Source organism: Gossypium hirsutum, chromosome A04 (genome assembly GCF_007990345.1).
Source record: "Gossypium hirsutum isolate 1008001.06 chromosome A04, Gossypium_hirsutum_v2.1, whole genome shotgun sequence".
Lineage (NCBI taxonomy): Eukaryota > Viridiplantae > Streptophyta > Magnoliopsida > Malvales > Malvaceae > Gossypium > Gossypium hirsutum.
In genome coordinates, this window is record NC_053427.1 from 69,812,525 (window position 1) to 69,830,372 (window position 17,848).

A 17,848-nucleotide genomic window follows, 5' to 3' on the forward strand; every position below is an offset into this window, starting at 1 on the left:
ATCTACATTTAAAAAAAAAAAAAGAAAAAGAAAAAGAATTTCGACTTCTTTTTAAACAAAAGTTGATTAGTGTTAGTGATACACTGTCATTCTCAGGAGGTTACTTTTCTAAGTGTTTGAAACAACTGAAAGCTTAATTCAAACATAACAAATATTGAGCTTGTTTTGGAAAAGAAATGATTTAAATTATATGCGACAAAATTTTCTAATAATATATAAGAAACAAAAGTGAAATGAAGGGTAATTTAGTCAATTTAGAAGTTAATAATTTTTTTCTTTTTTTCGGAATAAAACTCAAGTTTCAATAATTATAATGTTTCTTCATCCCGGCGGCTCTACCATCCTTAAGACCGGAAAAAGCGGGACAATATTTCAAATATCCAAAATTACCCTTCCATTAATCACAAATTTACACGTCATATTTCTCGTATTTTTAAGCAAAACTAAGGGACCTATTTATGTCTTTTCGCATTGCATGGCGGTTGCGGTTAGGTCGCCGTTGCCAACTTCTGACTCGTTTTCTAAATTTCCATTTTTTTCCCCAAAAAATAACAAATAAAAATTCAAAGCTACCAGAGAATCCTAACAGCGTCGGATCGTTGTATCATCATTCATCGATCATAGTAAAGAGAATCTTACAATTGTTTTGATTTCGAGCTGCCAGGTTCGTTCATCCCGGGAATTTTCTTCTTTGTGCAGTTCTTAATCTGTAAGTTTACTGACTTTGACTGTATAGTTATATTTTAGTTCAATTTTGAAATTAGAAAGTTCGATTTTTTCTCCACAATTCTCGTCGTTTAATCTGTATGTTATCAATCTTGTTTGATTGCTTTTACCGTATACTGGACATTTATTTTATGTTTGGTTGCTGAGAAAATTGGAGGTTTTTTTCCCTTTCTTGTGTTTCTAAAGTTTAAGCTTTTCTTCTTTTATGAGAAATATGTTTTAGCATTCTATATTGGGATCATACTTCATATAATATTCGTTAAACTTGGATTTCTATATTTGGTTCCAAGTGACAGCTTATAGATTCCCATACATGCTTTCTTCCTTTTTTTTACCCCATTTTATTTTCTTGCTGAGCAAAAGGGAACATGTTATGGTTTAAGTTGGCTTCGTTTAATTTTGAACTGAACGCAGATAACTGAAAGTAAAGAACAAAGATCCTTGATTAGAACGATTTTGGATGTTTATATTGATTTGTGGATTCATTTTTGATAGAATTAAAGGAAACTGCAGAAGGATTTTTGTTAATCTAAGAAAGGTTTAATTTTGACAAATGAATGTGGTTGGCAAAGTTGGGAGTTTAATTTCACAAGGTGTATATTCTGTTGCTACTCCTTTCCATCCTTTCGGTGGAGCGGTTGATATAATTGTTGTTCGGCAAGCAGATGGGACTTTTCGGAGCACGCCTTGGTATGTTCGTTTTGGGAAGTTTCAGGGTGTCTTGAAAGGGGCTGAAAAGGTCGTTCGTATAACTGTTAATGGCATTGAAGCAGATTTTCATATGTATCTTGATAACTCTGGGCAAGCATATTTTTTAAAGGAGGTTGAATCTGGTAAAGGATTTCAGACAAATGGAGATTTGAAGGATTCTGATGGTGAAGTTGTTTCAGATTCCTCGGTGGCTCAATTGAGGGATGAATGTGATGCCACAAATCACAAACAGCTTGAAAGGGCAGAATCTGATACTAGGTTCTATGATTTTCAAGATGATCAGTTTTATCAAGAGGGTCTGGTTAATTTTTCAGAATATGGGTCCGACCGATATGGGGGTTTAGATAGTGAGTGTTTTGGGGAAGCACAAGGTTTAGATTCAGTTGTCTTCTTCAGTAAGGATGGCCATATTCTCACAGCCCCTGTTTTGGCATCAGACAGGAGTGCTGAAAATGTGCAACTAAGCACACCTCTGTTCCATATAGGCGCAGGTGAAGGACCTGACTTTTGTGACGGTAATGGGGAATTTAGTCCAGGTGGCAATGAATCAGATGCTGACTATATAGGTAAGCTCAATGCTGCGGCACCTAAGAATTCCTCTGATATTGTTTGCAGCTTGGACAATGATTCTACTGCTTTGAGACACCATCTAGAAGTTTGTGAAAGAGGGGGGGAACATGCCTGTCATACTGAAGAAACTCGAAACCTTTTCAAGCATGAAAATGAATTTATCAGGCAAAGTGACATTGAAGATGCATCCATGCATATTAAGGATGATGTTTTTAAGAGCAGTCTTGAACTATCTGAATTGGGCAGACACGAAGAGAACACCAATTCTGAAGGAATAGATAGCCCACTGCAAGCTCAGATTTCACAAGATAAGCGTTCTTGCAGCCCCCCAGAAGTTGGTGAAACTGAAGATGGAGCTATTGGTGGCTCCAGAAATAAAGATGTGTTGTCTTCCTCTTGTATTCCCAATTATTCCAATGAAATTGGGTCTCCTGATTTACCAGTTGAAAAGACAATGTTGGCTACAGATAATAAGGGTTCTAACAATGCATCTGTTGATTTGGTTGTTAATGACCCTGAATTGAGAGATGAACAGTTCGATACATCAGCAGCAACTGAGGGGATGAATAGCAGTCTGCAAAGTCCTCCACCTGAGGACAAGAGTAGCATAAGTGAGACTGTGGAAACTGAAACAAGTTGTGCTAAAGAGATAGATGTTAGTGCTAGCCTGGGTAAGGAACTAAGTGCTTTTCCTCCTTGAATTACTTAACTTCCCTTATTCTTGCTCTGATTCTCGCCTTAAATTTCCAGGGTTTGAGATCTCACTCTGTGGCAATGAACTTTATGTGGGTATGGGCTCAGATGCTGCAGCAGAAGTCTTTGAAGCACATCGGATATCAATGGAGGAATACAAAAATAATGCAATTTCAATTATTAAGAATACAAACCTAATCATCCGATTTGGAGAGATGTACTTCACATGGGAAAAAGCTGCTCCTGTTGTTCTCGGAATGGCTGCATTTGGTTTAGAATTAGCTATTGAGCCCCAGGATGCAATCCCTGTTGAAAAGGATGAGTCATCAAAGCCTAAGGGTGCTGCTTCTGGTGTCACTTCTGCACCTTCTGGCTGCAGATGGAGGCTTCGGTCTATTCCCTTAAAAAGGGTCAAAACACTTGAGAAGACCGGTAGCAATTTATCTAGTGAAGAGGTATTTCTTGATACTGAATCTTCTCTACAAAATTCACCAGCAGATTTAATTCCAACATCCAGTGGAAGGATTGAATCTCCTGGCAAACAATTTGTGAGGACAAATATTCCCACCAACGAGCAGATTGCTTCCTTGAATCTGAAAAATGGTCAAAACATGATTACTTTCAGTTTCTTCTCCAGGGTTCTGGGAACACAACAGGTATCAATTTTTTCTTTACACAATTCTTCTGGTAGGTTCGCAAGGTTTGTGTTCTGCTTAAATTTTAGCCTAAAAATCTGTGTATCTTTAACAGGTTGAAGCTCATCTTTACTTGTGGAAATGGAACGCAAAGATTGTAATTTCAGATGTGGATGGAACTATTACCAAGTAAGGATTTATCTCCTGATATTGTTGCTCTGCAGTATTTAAAATTTTCCTGTTTCACCCATTTATGGACCTGTCTAAACTAGCTCTGAATCTTATTATGATATTATTATGGAAACAGAGAAATTAAACCATATATTCGCATTTGATGCTGAAATTATAACTTCCATTATGGTCTTTAGTATTAGAGCAGCAGTGAGCATTCTAGAAGCAGTCATACCCTAATTGATTTGGTGTGAAATCTTTCTTTCGAATATGTTTTAGTCATGTATAGTGTAATACAAGATGCATGTTTCAAAAACCTTAACATATTTCTTTCAGGTCTGATGTCTTAGGCCAGTTTATGCCTTTAGTTGGAAGGGATTGGACACAATCTGGTGTAGCTAATCTTTTCTCAGCTATTAAGGTATGCTTTTCTCAATTGTTTCTTTGTTCAACTTGACTTGACTGAGAAGTTTTTCTTTTCTGGACTATCATGCAAAACTAGATCTAGTAAATTGCTCCACCATTTTTTAGTTTCACCACAACAGAAATCAAAACTTGTCTCATGTTTCCCTTGCGCTTTACTTTTACTAGTTCTTTATAAAATTCCCCACTGATGTAAGTGATGATAAATTTTTTAATGCAAGTTTATAGAGTAACTTTTGATAACCTTAGTATCAAGATTATGTGAGCATTATCCTGTCACCATTATGCCCCTCAACATTTATTTTTCTGTTGTGAAATGTATTTTTGCACTTCTTAGTTTATATATGGGTAGTGATGAAATTCTTCTCATAAGTTGCATTTGTGTCATCTTTATTCATCCCTCCTGTAACATGTGTGCATGCACAAACACAATATTGTTTGTAGAGAACAATATCAAACAGTGTGGCTCTTCTATTTATTCCATTAACCAACATATTTTGGCATGCATATTAACCAATTATTTTCTTGGGTGTCCGATGTCCAACACTAACTGTATGTTCACAACAGGAGAACGGATATCAGCTTCTATTTCTCAGTGCACGTGCAATTGTTCAGGCATATCTAACCAGAAGTTTCTTACTTAACCTGAAACAGGTAATGGAATAGCCTGAATACACTTTTTTACATTTCCCTAATGGAAGCAAAAAGGTTTAACCAAAGAGAAAAGCTAACATTTGGAAACCATCTTGTTAAAAGACTTTAAAATCACAAATTTGTAACCGATTTTAACTGATATAGCTTTGTTTATGTAGGATGGAAAAGCTTTACCCTCTGGACCTGTTGTGATTTCTCCTGACGGTTTGTTTCCCTCATTGTACCGTGAGGGTGAGATCTTTCATTCTTTATTTTCTCTGACATTGTTTGTCTATTGAAGTAATCTAGCTGTTTTTTTAGTTTGCTTCACAATTTTGAGGCTCCAGCTACATGAGAGGAAAAAGAATTCTTATTGTATTCCATCACAAAACCTTTAAATGATAAACGTGGCATTATTTGTTGTCTTGGCCTTTTCTTTATATCAGAATCATTAGGCTTTATCATCAAGTTACATTGCTTTTCTTCTTTTACTTCCTTTTTAATTATTTATGGGTTCCATTCTAATAAACTATACTTGGCAGTGATAAGAAGAACACCTCATGAATTCAAAATAGCTTGTTTAAAGGTGAATTCTGAAATATTCAACCTTGTTTCTAAATATACAACGGAACTATTACTGCATCCAGATCAGTCTTTTCACCTATGATTTCTTTCTTATACATGAATTGCAGAATATCAGGAAACTTTTCCCTTCCGACTACAATCCATTTTATGCAGGCTTTGGAAACAGAGACACAGATGAACTCAGTTATAAAGAAATTGGCATCCCAAAGGGAAAAATATTTATTATTAATCCAAAGGTACATGTTTTTCATGTCCTACTTATGAGAAATCTATATTGCAATTACCATATCAAATTTATAACAATCGGGCTCAAAACTGGCAGGGTGAGGTGGCTGTAAGTTATTGTATGAACACGAGGTCATACACATCATTGCATACTCTTGTAGAAGAGATGTTTCCACCAACCTCATCCATTGAACTGGTAAGGCATCAATTTCTCGCCTGTTTATATATGATGCAAAAGAACAATTGAAAATTTATCTACAACTGTCTCTTATTTGTTTTGGAGCCTTCTTGATATCCTTGATATTTTAATACGTTTGCAGGAAGATTATAACGAATGGAATTTTTGGAAAGTGCCATTGCAAGATATTGAGTAACATAGTTGATTGCCTAAAGAATACGGTTTAGTTATACCAAGGAGATGATCAGTAGCGTAATTTGTCCCATAGGTAAGAAATTGTTATGATATTCTTCAAGTTCTTAAACTCGCTTCCTCACTGACATTCATATTCTTTGGTGACCTTGAAATGGTCTGTTGGGGTTCATCTTGTAAGGAATAAATAATTCAAGTGGATAAAATCAAAGCCATTGCCTACAATAGCTATATCTATCTTTAGAGATTAAAATATTCTCCCCAATTATAAAGTTCAGTAAAAATGATAGCATTTCATACGTAGTTTTCTTTATTATATTCATCCATCATTTATAAATGTGGGGTTCATAGAAAATTTTAATAGATCTCACGTGGATCTATTGTGCTTACATAATTGTTGTATAATAATTATAAGTAATATCGTTCACAAAATGGTTCCTCTTTAGTAACCATTTTTAACAATTTCATTTTGCGGGATAAGAAATAAATGCAACTTATGTGTATATGTTTAAAACCAAGCTGTTCTCAGTGTTCTTCAGGCTACTAACAGTGACCTAAGAAAAGCTTGTATAGGTCTTTAATGGACTTATATTAGAAAAGCTCTGAAAACCCAATAAATGATTGTAATAATTTCAAACTACTGTAGACTGTAATGGTACCAATCTTATCTGGAATCCTGAAATATTACATTCAAACCTGCATTCAAACCAATAGTACTAACAGGTGTGTATCTATGACACAAAACAAAAACAACTTTTTGAAGGTTAGTACCATAAATCCACTTGTAAAAGGTGTTTCTGAAGGCGACTCCCCTGAGACATTGGCCGCAACTATTCTGGGGTTGGGTCGTGTCGGACTCTTGATTTATTTTTTTCATTCACATGACTTGAAATTGAGATATTGCTTAAAAGACATTAAATTGTTTATCACTCAGTTCAATAGATAGGGCTTGGTCTTGAACTTGTAGATATCAGGTTGGAGTTGTAATTGCAACTTTGAGTCATTGTAACAGTGGCTCGGTTGGAAAGCCTGAGAAGGTACATGATGCAGCCATGCCCCCATGCAGACGCGGGCTGGCATGAGAGTTAAAAAGTGAAAAAGCTAATTGCCCTTCAGAAAGTGAGAACTGTGGTGTACATGAACAAAGCTTAGGGTGCTCAGACCAGCATCACGTGATCACCTCTGCTTCATTTCTTGCAGTAAATTCGACTTTACCCGTATTTCAGAGCAGTGATTTGGGTTTTGGATATGGGATCCTTCTTTCGCATCTTTATCAATATTGTTTCATTTTTCATCATTTTACCCCTTGGTTAAGATTTACATCTCAAAAACTCTTATACACTACTAGATATTATTACCAATCAGCAAAAGATTGACCCCGATCACAAGGTGACAATATAATAAAATATCAGTCTATGTTAAATCCAAACTGTTACTTAAGACAGCTAATTATTATATTTTCCTTGTTCATTAATTTGTTGCTCTTAGGTTAGGTCTTAGCTGATGTGAAACAAAAACACTTGGAATCTAGGTGCAATGTTGTTATTGAATATTGCGGCTGGTCTTGGATCAGTGTTGTAGAATTGGACAAAGCTCAAAAGTAAACAGTTACTGCAAGAGGAGACAAGCTAAAAAAGAAAAACCCTCGAGCCTTGGGATAAACTGCATCCCAACACCAAAATATTGGAGCTTATACTTGTTTTCTATTTTTTGGGGGGATGACTCTAGTTTATGTTTGTTTTTAGTGAGGTCAACAGCTGCATTCAACGTATGCACAGCCCTCATAGGCATAGCAATAACTTAATGCAGACATTGGCATCTACGTTGTGAACCACTGTTCATTTTTATCCAAAAAGGTGAAATTCCTTTCTGAGTCCCTTTATTATAATATAGACTAGATCAAATAAGGTCAAAGTGTAACTGATTAACATTTACTCATAAATATTTCAACAAGCTTTCATAGTCCTATTAACACTAAATAATATTTTAAAATTATAAATGTTAAAATTTGAATTTATTTAATTTTTTTAATCGCACAAAGACTAAATTAATTCATTTCATAATAAAAAAACTAATTTGATCGGATGTTTATAATAAAAAGAACTGCCAAATAGATTTTATATAGTAATGCATTTAGATTTAGCTTAGAAGGTTTGAAAAAACTTATAATATAATAATAGCTATTTCTCACTCTCTCTGTTTGTCTGTCTGTCTGTCTCTTAGCTCTAATTCATTATTAAATGTTAAGCTTGACAATGCAAAAAACCAGGTTTTGGGAAAAGAGCTGACCTTTTGAAATTTAAATTTTGCAGCTGAGAAGATTATGGATCTACACAAAACAAGTCTGGCATATATATAATTAGTATTTAGTTTTATAATCAAGAAATTCTGCAGTTTCCAATGTACAGGAAAAAAACATATAATTTAAGAGTACAGGTTTGCATGTAATGAAGTATGAACTAAGAAGATTATGGTCTGGTAAGGTAATTTGTATATATATGTATATGTAGTCAAACTAAGAGAGACTGGCAGCAGATGGCTGAATACTTGTGAATTCCCAAGTGGATACACTATTATATTGTAATTTCAAGTAAGATTCCATGTGAGTAATTTTTTTTTTATCTATTCTTCTTCTATTTTGATTATCTTTAACAATGTTGATCAGATTTGTTTTGTGCTACTTACATTGAAACTTCCAATAAAAAGAAAAAAAGGGTACAGTTGTACTACTGTCACCTTCTTCCTGGTTGTGGAAGATTCCTTGACTTCTGCACCACATTTTTCAAGTTCAAAGTATATATATAAACATGGAAACACTCAAGTGTCCTAAGAAAAATATGGGGTTGCAGCTATATTGTTTTCTATTCAGTCCTTTGGCATTGTAGGGATTTAATCAGATTGTTCTAAGCTAAACCTTAAGCTTATTAGTTGAATGTGTCAGTGTCTCAGAAGTTCATTGGCTATGGATACAGGACACATTCAAAAGAGAAACAAAAAAAGGAATGATAATAAATATCATTGAGAAGATAAGAAGACAAATGGCTATAATTCACCTTTTGAGAAGGGCATGAGGTAAATGATGATATAGTAATATACATATAAATACATATATATAATAATACTCAAGTAGTAATGTAAGGCTATACTGTATGTGAGCCACATAAAAAATTTTTGATGTAGAATTGGAAGGGATAAATTGAAAAAGATTGTTTTTTCAGCCATTTTATTTGTTTGGAACCATTCAAGATACTAGTATACAAGGGAGAAAAAGTGTGGGGGGAAAAATGGAAAAGACCTGACAAATCCTTGTGATTTTATTTGTTTTAACTTGGCTCCATCCTTACTTTAAAGGATGCTCCTTGGTCCTTTCTTTCCTCACCAAGCTCACCATTCCAATAAGCTAGACATCTTCAAGAGAAAAAATAAAAACATGGCCACAAGCCAAGCTACATTCAACCATGATGCAGATGAAGAGTACATAGATATGGAGGGAAGTTCACCCTCCAGGTTCTTGTGTTACTCTATAAACTCTCCACCACAAAGCAGAGAGTTTGAATTCCAAATGTGTTCAGTTGACTGCAATGGAGACATTACCTCAACAACTTCACCTGCAGATGAGCTTTTCTACAAGGGAAAACTCCTTCCTCTTCATCTTCCTCCTCGGTTGCAAATGGTTCAGAAGCTACTGCAAAGCTCCAACAGCTCTTCATTGGAGAGCAAGACTGAAGCACCTTTCGAAGAAAATGGTCAGCTTCATTTCATAGGCTCTACAATTGCTTCATCAAATGGAAGTAGTCTATTGGAATCCTGTAGGGTGAGTAGTGAACTAAACCCTGATGACTATTTCTTTGAATGGTCAACTGAAATGAATGGCTTCACAGGCAATAATTCGAACAAGTCTTGGTCTAAAAAGCTTAAACAGATGAAGCAATCCTCAATAACCGAAAAGCTCAAGGCATCCAGGGAGTATCTTAAATCATTGTTCAGTAAATCTGCTTGTTCAGATGAATCTTGTGCCAAAGCAGATGTTTCAAAGACCAAAGAATGTGCAAACAAGTACATGAAAATGGGAAAGAAGAACCCATTTGGAAAGGTTGATAATGATAGATACAAAATTTTCATGAAGACTATTGACAGGGAGTTAGGTGAGGACGTTACAGATATCCATAGGAGGTCATTTTCAGGGGTAATTCAAAAGCATTCTGCAATAAAGACTTCATCTTCATCATCAACATCTTCATCTGGTTCTTCTTCTTCTTCAACATCTTTTTCTTTAAGTTCAAGTGGATTCTGCGATTTACAGTTGCTGAAAAGGAGCAACAGTGCCAATTCAGAGATTGAGAATTCAATTGAAGGGGCAATTGCTCATTGTAAGCAGTCTCAGAAACTTGGGGTCTGTTCACTTTCTGCTTCAAAGATTTCTGTTTGTGGGGACCAAGAAAGACCAGAACTTTGCAGCATTTGAATGTCAAAAAATACTTTACAAAGACTGGAAATCCACCATAACAAGAAGAAAAAAATAAACGGAAGTTGACTAAGATGGGTACCCAGTTCCTGCTACATTCTTCAAAGTGAGTGCCATTTGATATTTTAGATACTTTGCATGATTTTTCCAGCACTGTTAGACAAGACCCTTTTTTTTTTTGGTTTTTAATGTTGCTGTAATACGTTTCCATGGAATAATATGTTGAAAATCCATCATCACCAATAATAAAGCAAAAAATGATTAGGATTCTTCCATGGAAGCTTATCTTTCAAAATCAAATGCTCTAACCCCACCAACCAAATTGCATGTTGTACTTGCTCAAGTTATTGCATGATTGGAATTGCTTGAATCCAGTATCTGTTTGCTTGGTTTTTGCTTCTATATATATTTATATATAAAAGAATTTCTTTTCTCCTTGGACTGGGACAAGACATTCTCTTTTACAACGAACTGCCGGTTTCCGTACAGCATCTTTTCACATTTGCCAATGATCCTTACCACTTAACTATGTTTTTAATGTGTTGTTGCTAAGTTTAAATGTTGAATAAAACATCCACAAAACCCCCTTCTAACTGCAACAAAAAAATCAACTTAAATTGGAAGCGAGCGACTGTCTGACATGATTAAATTACATTTTCAATGTATATATATGTATTTAGAGGATTCATGGAATCTGGTATCATCGTCCCAACACTAAATATTCATCAATATTACAACAATAATAATTTCCTTAAAAGCTAATTGTATTATATATGATTTGTTTTTCTTTTTACATGAAGCTTTTCCCTGATTCTGTATTCTACTATTTCAGCCTTTTAACTTTTCAGACTTTATTATGCCTTTCAGACTGCCATCTTTTCATCTTATCTTTTCCTTCTAGTAAAAGAGAAATTTCTTTCACTTCATTTTGAATGATTTCAACGAGTAAAGCCTCTATACTACTTTTACCTCTCAACTCAAAAAGTTAAAATCATTCATTGACAATGTGGCATTTTTATTCTAGTCAAAAAGTCCCATATACCCTTTGCCTTTGTTGAGGGAGAGACCTTACAATATGGAAAAACATGTAACATATGATTAAAAAAACATTTCACTTCGTTCCTTCGAAATATCAAATAATAGACAGATAGCATACCTGCATTCCATGGCCTCCATTGGTTCAGCCTTTTACTTCATTAAACAAAGAAGAATATACATCTAATTATTCATGAACTAATTACCAAAGCAATCAAGAAAAAAAAAGCAATTGCATGTCCTAATAGGCCTCTAGAGATGTAGATTTCAGTTTACCAAAAAAACAAAAGGATGCAACTGGGACCATGTTACCAAGTGAAAAGCATGTGAATAAATGTCAGGATAGATTCAAAGCATCAATATTATTTCCTGAACACAATTGTAAAACAACTCGTCATCAACTTACTCTTTGTTATGAGGGAGAAACAATGCAACTTCAGCTACAGTAATCAACTCTTCCCTCAACTCATTTCAAATCAAACATTGATATTATCATTATGTCAAAGGCTCAAACTTAAATATGTATGAAGTAAACTATAGTTATATGACTCAGCTTTATTACTTGGAAGATCCGAAGACAATAACTGTATAATAAAGCGTCGTACTGTCCTTATTATCGACAAGAAAAGAAGGAAAGAACAATAATAACAAGAAAAGGTTCATTGAATTTAGCATTGATTGAGGACAAAAGGACGTTCATCCAAAAATACAAGCATAACACAGCAAAATATATGTTGACAACCTATGAAACTCCTAGACTTTGTACCAATGCTGATAGCTTTAGAATTTAAATGTTAGAGACATGAAATGATGTTCTAGAAAGCAAATGTCTTAGTAGCGGACAGGGTCTATCACCATCATTTGTCAGAGTCGAGTACTCGTGCCCCTCACTTGAATGAAGACATGGTAGTATTCAACATTACCAGGGTATACAGGTTTACAGCTTTCATCTTTAATGATTGGCCCTCGGAACTAACTGCACTAACCTAGAAATTACAAGTTATATGAAGAAGCACTGAAGGAAGAAAAAATACCATCTAAGGAATGCTATCTGTTTTTACAACATGGTATCATAGATTCTTTAATTAGCAGTTTTCAGATTGCATTTCTAGTTACTCCTTTTTCTTTTTTGTAAAACTTTCTGCTTCTTTCTTTAAAAGAAAAACAAAGAGAAGACTATAATAGCACGTTCCAACCAAATGACAGCAATTAAATGCCGTACATGTTACCTAGACTTCATTTTTACGAAAATATTTTTCTGAGATATATTTGGACATGCGTATATGATCAGATCATCTAAATACATGGAAAAAACATGTCACGCCAAAGTGATACTTAGTATTGGTTGGTCATCATAACGTTAGCGGGGTGAAAATTGAAGTATTTGACAAGGAAGACCTAAACATATAAAGGTGGCAGTGTAGACTAGCAATGAAGGCAGAGCTGGAAGGCATAAATAATTTTATTTGCAATGAATCTGGTCAAATTTAAAAAGGCATAGCCTATCTATGTCAAGCATTGCATGATATCAATCAAGAAGGAAAGTATGTTGGAGAATTATTGCAATACTCACTGGTACTCTTCATTTGTTGTCTTGCAAGAAGAGGAAAAGGAACTGTATGACACTGAGAATCTTGTGCATGTGACATGGGAAAAGCACAGTAAAAGTGATATAGTTAGATTTTTCAATTACTTATCTACTTTTAAGGGAAAAAAGGGGAAAAGAAAGAAATTTGAATGTAAAAATGTTGACAGATAATCTAGGCAATCAAGCCAAATCATTGACTAATTTCTTGATCCATTGAACTAAAAAAAATAAATGTAAGTCTACGTATTCTCAGCTGTTCTTGCAATCTGTTTAAGCTCAACCTTGCAATTTGCTAACATTCTACTACAGTTGGTCAAATCTGTAAGCATGAGATAAAATGTTTCTAGTGCATTAAAAGCTCAAACCGCATAGAGTTTCTTGTGCTCATTGTTTAGAATCTCTGTGTCAGACGTATATGGTGTGGGCAATGACCGAGATCCGCTAGTCATTGAAGACCTACGGATGCTCCGAAGTTTGGAAGCCTCAATACGGTTCACAATCACCCAATAACACAATGTCCCCAATGTCGATACCATGATAACAGTCCCTATGCCGGTAATAAGGTTAGCTAACCACCTCTCGTCTTTTCCAACTACAACATATGAAAGGGCAAGAAAAGCAACTGAAATCAGCACACAAGCCAACCACATGAGCTTATTAATAACTGCCATCATCTGCTTCTTTGCCTTTCTCTGTATAACTACAACAGACGTTTGTACTACTACAACAGCCAATGATATGAAGAGGGCTATGGAGTCAAAGACAACAAAAATCATAAATGGTAGTTTTGCAGCGATTCTCGCTTGTCCTGGAGAGACCCCTGGTGAAATATCGCTAGGACTGTCAACATATTGACCTGGGACATTGAAAATGGCAGCAAATGCAACAGAGGCAATGAGAATAGCCACCACTGTGCTGGAGTTGATAGCATTGTTGAGACTTTCAACATGCATTTGTTGAGCCGCTTAGCTATACCTTGCACGCGTTTTCCTGTTTTACGTGTATGCTCCAGCTGGTAATGAACTCCATTCTTTATATCACTTACAGTTTGTTTTAGTTCTCGTGCTGAATTTGCAGGATGTGGCTTGATGGATTTGGCAGATTGGACTCCATGCTCTTTTAAAATACATGCAATATCAGATAATTTATTCTTCTCTGCAGCTGTCAAGAGCCGTTTCCCGTGACTTGTTGATGACTAGTTTGTTAAGTCCACTGTCATTTAGCAGCTTTTCAACTATCTGAAAGATTGAATAGAGATTAGACAAGCTCACAGACTTAGCCAACCCTACGGAGATGGATTAAAATTTCTATTAGCAACTTTGATTAATTGTTCCTAATAACCGAGAGTGAATTTTTGTAAAGAAATATTTGGAACCTATTATATCAGTGACTAAAATTGGAGTTTATTCTAAAGCTGAAAGAAAAAACTTATATTACTTTGCATACACTATGAGTAAAGATGATTCGTAATATCTGACAGAACATGCAAAGCCATTATAAATTCATCCTCAAATAAGTTAAGGTCGCAATGAAAAAAAATTCTAAAGATACATAACAATTACTAAAAGTTCAATCCCAACTACCTGAAGACGACCCTTTTGAGATCCTATATGCAAAGCAGTGTTGCCCTTGGCATCAACCATATTTATCAAAGAAGGATCTGACTTTAGTAGAACATCCGCCACTTCAACATTATGTCCTTTAACAGCCATATGCAAAGCTGTCTGGCCCTTCTTATCAATCCTTGTTGCAATTCCAGGTTCTTTAGCCAATAGGGACTTTACTATCTCTAGATGTCCATTCCTAGCTGCTGAATGTAAGGCAGTTTTTCCATTGTTCCTTGCTATTGCAGCCACATTGCTGCCTTTTTCCAACAGAAACTTCACCACTTCAGTGTGGCCTTGTGATGCAGCAGTTTGCAATGCTGTGGTGTTATAAGAATCAAAAGTCATTGAAAGCTCAAGATTGGCCTTCATGAGAATCTTCAATACCTCTGAGACAGCAAACAAAAGAGATTTAGAAAAAAAGAAATTTATCCCTAAGGATAATCTGTTAAACAAAAAAAGAAATCTGAGGAATTTAAGGTAGTTTGGCTAAAAATTTTGGGATAAAAGAAAGACAACTTCAAACAAATCAAATGACTTCAACAAAGCTACATAGTTCACTAGTTCACAACCAATCTTGCAAGTCCTTAAAACCTAAAAGCAAATATTTCTAGCTAAGGGAATTTCAGGGTTGAACTTTCATAATCATTCTTAATTTCATATCCAACATGATCATGGAGTGAAGCAAACTAAGAAACTCACCCAAGTCCCCTTGCTTAGCAGCAATATGAAAAGCATCATGGCCATTCCTTGCTTTAAGACCAGCCAAAACAATATCACAGTGCTTCATTATTTCCTTCACCAAATCAGCATGACCACACTCTGCAGCAACGTATAAGGCAGTCTCACCGGATTGATTCCGCTTCGACAACAAGTCTTTCAACTCTCCATCCTCAAGACCATTAATTATTTCCAAAACCAATTCAAAATCCCCTGCTCTAACAGCCGAGTGCAGCCGTGTAGCGTCCTTTTTACTTGTTAGTTGCTTTGTCATCTTCTTTTTCTGAAAGCTTAGCTATTTCCCCACAGTATCTTTGCCTCCTTTAATGCAAACTTGCAAAAGAACAAGATCCCCCTCCCTCCTTTTCTTTGATGGTTCTGATTTCTTTTGAATCAAAAAACTTCAATTATTTACCACACATACAGATCAAAACATGAAGAATCCCTGAAATCGTTATATTAAAAAAAAAGATATGACTCAGAAAAACCGAAGAGATATGTATGCACATGGCAAACCTGATTTTCTCCAGATATCATATTCATAAAATTTCTCTTGCAACCCAAATTCAGTACACATATTTTAATCTAAAAAATAAATATAAAACCCTCACACTCATGATTATAATATCCATAGTTCATATCTATTATTATTACCAGCAATCATAGAAAAAAAGAAGAAGTGATAAACACTGTAAGTTTTGAAACTTTGCTTCATTTTTTAATCTTTATCTACATTCAATGAATCAAAGACAACAATAATGATTGGTAGTTAAATTTACCCCAACTACAAAGTCAAAGAATCCCAAGTAAAAAAATAAATAAATAAATGGCTCTTAATTTTTCTTCTTTTACTTACCAATGGTTGTTGGTTCCTTCCTGGCTTGTAAAAACCAAAGCTTTCCTCTTCTCTGTTATAGAAACAATTCATTAAGGGGAAAAAAAACCTTTGAGGGGTACAATGAAGAACAAAAAAACTGGGGAGAAAATAGGGGAAAATAGAAGCAAAAAAGGACAAAAGAGGGGTTAGGCATGGAGCATGGACGAAAGCGTAGTAGAAAAAGGTTATAAGCAAGTGGTTGAAAAATGAAAACTTTGAAACGTTGGCCTTGGATTTTCCCACAGTTGGGTGGAGTCGACCTTCGAGTCCAACGTTGTACGTAATATGGAGTTCCCCAATGGTTTAATTCCGCGTAAGCAGTCAAATGGGCCACCTCTAATCATTTAAGTAAAGCGTGCCCGCCACTAATCACTTAACAAACGCGGTTTAAATAAAATTATTATTTTTTTATATTTTAAATAAAAACATAAAAATTTAAAAATATATTCTTTAAAAAATAAAAAAAATTATGAAAAAAACATAAAAAATCTTTAAAAATAAAAATATAAAAAAATATTATAAAATTAAATGTTATCTAAACTAGATCAAATTAATTGTTCGAATCGAGAACTAGTTTGGGTATCGATAAGATGAGAGATAAAAAATCGGTGGACTTACAGACTAGTTAAACCAAATTCGAATTAGTTTGATCAACTGATTTCTTGACAACCGGTCCAATTGATTCAAAGCAATTAAATTATTAAAAAAATCAAATAAAAATATTAAAAAATTATAAAAATTTGTTCACTTTCCAACTCAACTTATTTTTAAACCCATTTCAATCAGTCCTTACTGGTTCGCGGGTCTATCAATTATTTAAAATTTTAAAATTTTTAGCCTTCGAACATTTACATATTTTGTCATTTTCGTCCATAGCCATTAAAAGGAGTACTTTTTTTAAAAAAAATAAAAAATATTTTTTCCTATTTAAACAAAATTTAAAAATTATAATTTTTAAAATATATAAAATGAAAAATAAAAATTCTTTAAAATTTAAAAAATTAAAAAATGATTTTTTAAAATATTTTAAAATATAAAAAATTCCAAAATCCAAAGTTATCTAAACCGGATCTGGCCAATTGGATCAAGAACTAGCTAGGGTATCGATTCAATGAATAGACAAAATGGTACAAACTGGTTGAGCCGGGCCAAAACGGTATAGACTAGTTGAATTGGTCTAAAAAACTAGTTGAATTAGCAATTGAATCGATTTTTATATTTTCTATTTGTAATAATTTATTTGCTTTGAACCGATTGGACCAATCGTTCTGGGAACCAATGTAACACCCTTAAAATTGATATATTATAAAGTAGTAATAAATTGAATAGTGTATTATTGATTTTCCGGTAAAATGAGAAAATGATATAAAGATGATAAAAGAGAAGATTGAGGTGTATTAAAGAAAATTGAATTGAGAAGTTTGTTGTGGGATACTAAATTAAAGTAAGGATTAAATTGTTAAGGTGTCAAATGTTGAGGTTCAAATATAATTATTCAAAAATTGAAGGATTGAAATATAAATATGAGAAAAACTGAAGGACCAAAAGTGAAAAATAACCCCATTTCTTATGACATGAAATTGGTGTGCAGAGATTGAATTGAATAAGTGGAAAAATATGAAGGACTAAATCATAATTTTATAAAAAATGAGTAGTTACTTAAGAGTGAAATTTAAAGAAACATGAGAGGTAAAATGGTCATTACCCAAATTAGATAATTATATGATGAAATAATTAAGGAAGAAAAGTGTGAAATTATGATTGGTTGAATATTTTATTATTGTTATAAGATATTTTCATATTTTAATTAAAATATT

General features: G+C 34.2%; 2 protein-coding genes and 1 pseudogene across 8 annotated transcripts; 2 read left to right on the forward strand and 1 right to left on the reverse strand.

Moving 5' to 3' along the window:
• Positions 1 to 342: 342 nt before the first annotated feature.
• On the forward strand, positions 343 to 8,363 carry LOC107948350 (phosphatidate phosphatase PAH1). 7 transcript variants are annotated; one of them, XM_041111105.1, is made up of 13 exons: positions 348 to 709; positions 1,222 to 2,678; positions 2,758 to 3,356; positions 3,451 to 3,524; positions 3,843 to 3,927; positions 4,497 to 4,583; positions 4,742 to 4,814; positions 5,105 to 5,148; positions 5,255 to 5,383; positions 5,470 to 5,568; positions 5,693 to 5,818; positions 7,231 to 7,598; positions 8,055 to 8,363. In XM_041111105.1, the coding sequence occupies exons 2-11, from the start codon at positions 1,280 to 1,282 to the stop codon at positions 5,744 to 5,746; spliced, it is 2,643 nt and encodes an 880-aa protein (XP_040967039.1). In that variant the 5' UTR covers positions 348 to 709; positions 1,222 to 1,279; the 3' UTR covers positions 5,747 to 5,818; positions 7,231 to 7,598; positions 8,055 to 8,363. The 7 variants fall into 7 exon arrangements, with proteins under 7 accessions (XP_040967036.1, XP_040967037.1, XP_040967038.1 ...); XM_041111102.1 differs by lacking the exon at positions 7,231 to 7,598 and having other exon boundaries at positions 343 to 709; XM_041111103.1 differs by having other exon boundaries at positions 347 to 709; positions 1,141 to 2,678; positions 5,693 to 7,598.
• Positions 8,364 to 8,924: 561 nt separating this feature from the next.
• Positions 8,925 to 10,642, forward strand: LOC107948352 (probable membrane-associated kinase regulator 3). The gene has a single exon (XM_016882861.2). It carries the CDS (start codon positions 9,095 to 9,097, stop codon positions 10,205 to 10,207), a length of 1,113 nt encoding a protein of 370 aa, XP_016738350.1. The 5' UTR covers positions 8,925 to 9,094; the 3' UTR covers positions 10,208 to 10,642.
• Positions 10,643 to 13,023: 2,381 nt separating this feature from the next.
• Positions 13,024 to 16,288, reverse strand: LOC107948351 (ankyrin repeat-containing protein At5g02620-like; annotated as a pseudogene).
• Between the last annotated feature and the right edge of the window lie 1,560 nt (positions 16,289 to 17,848).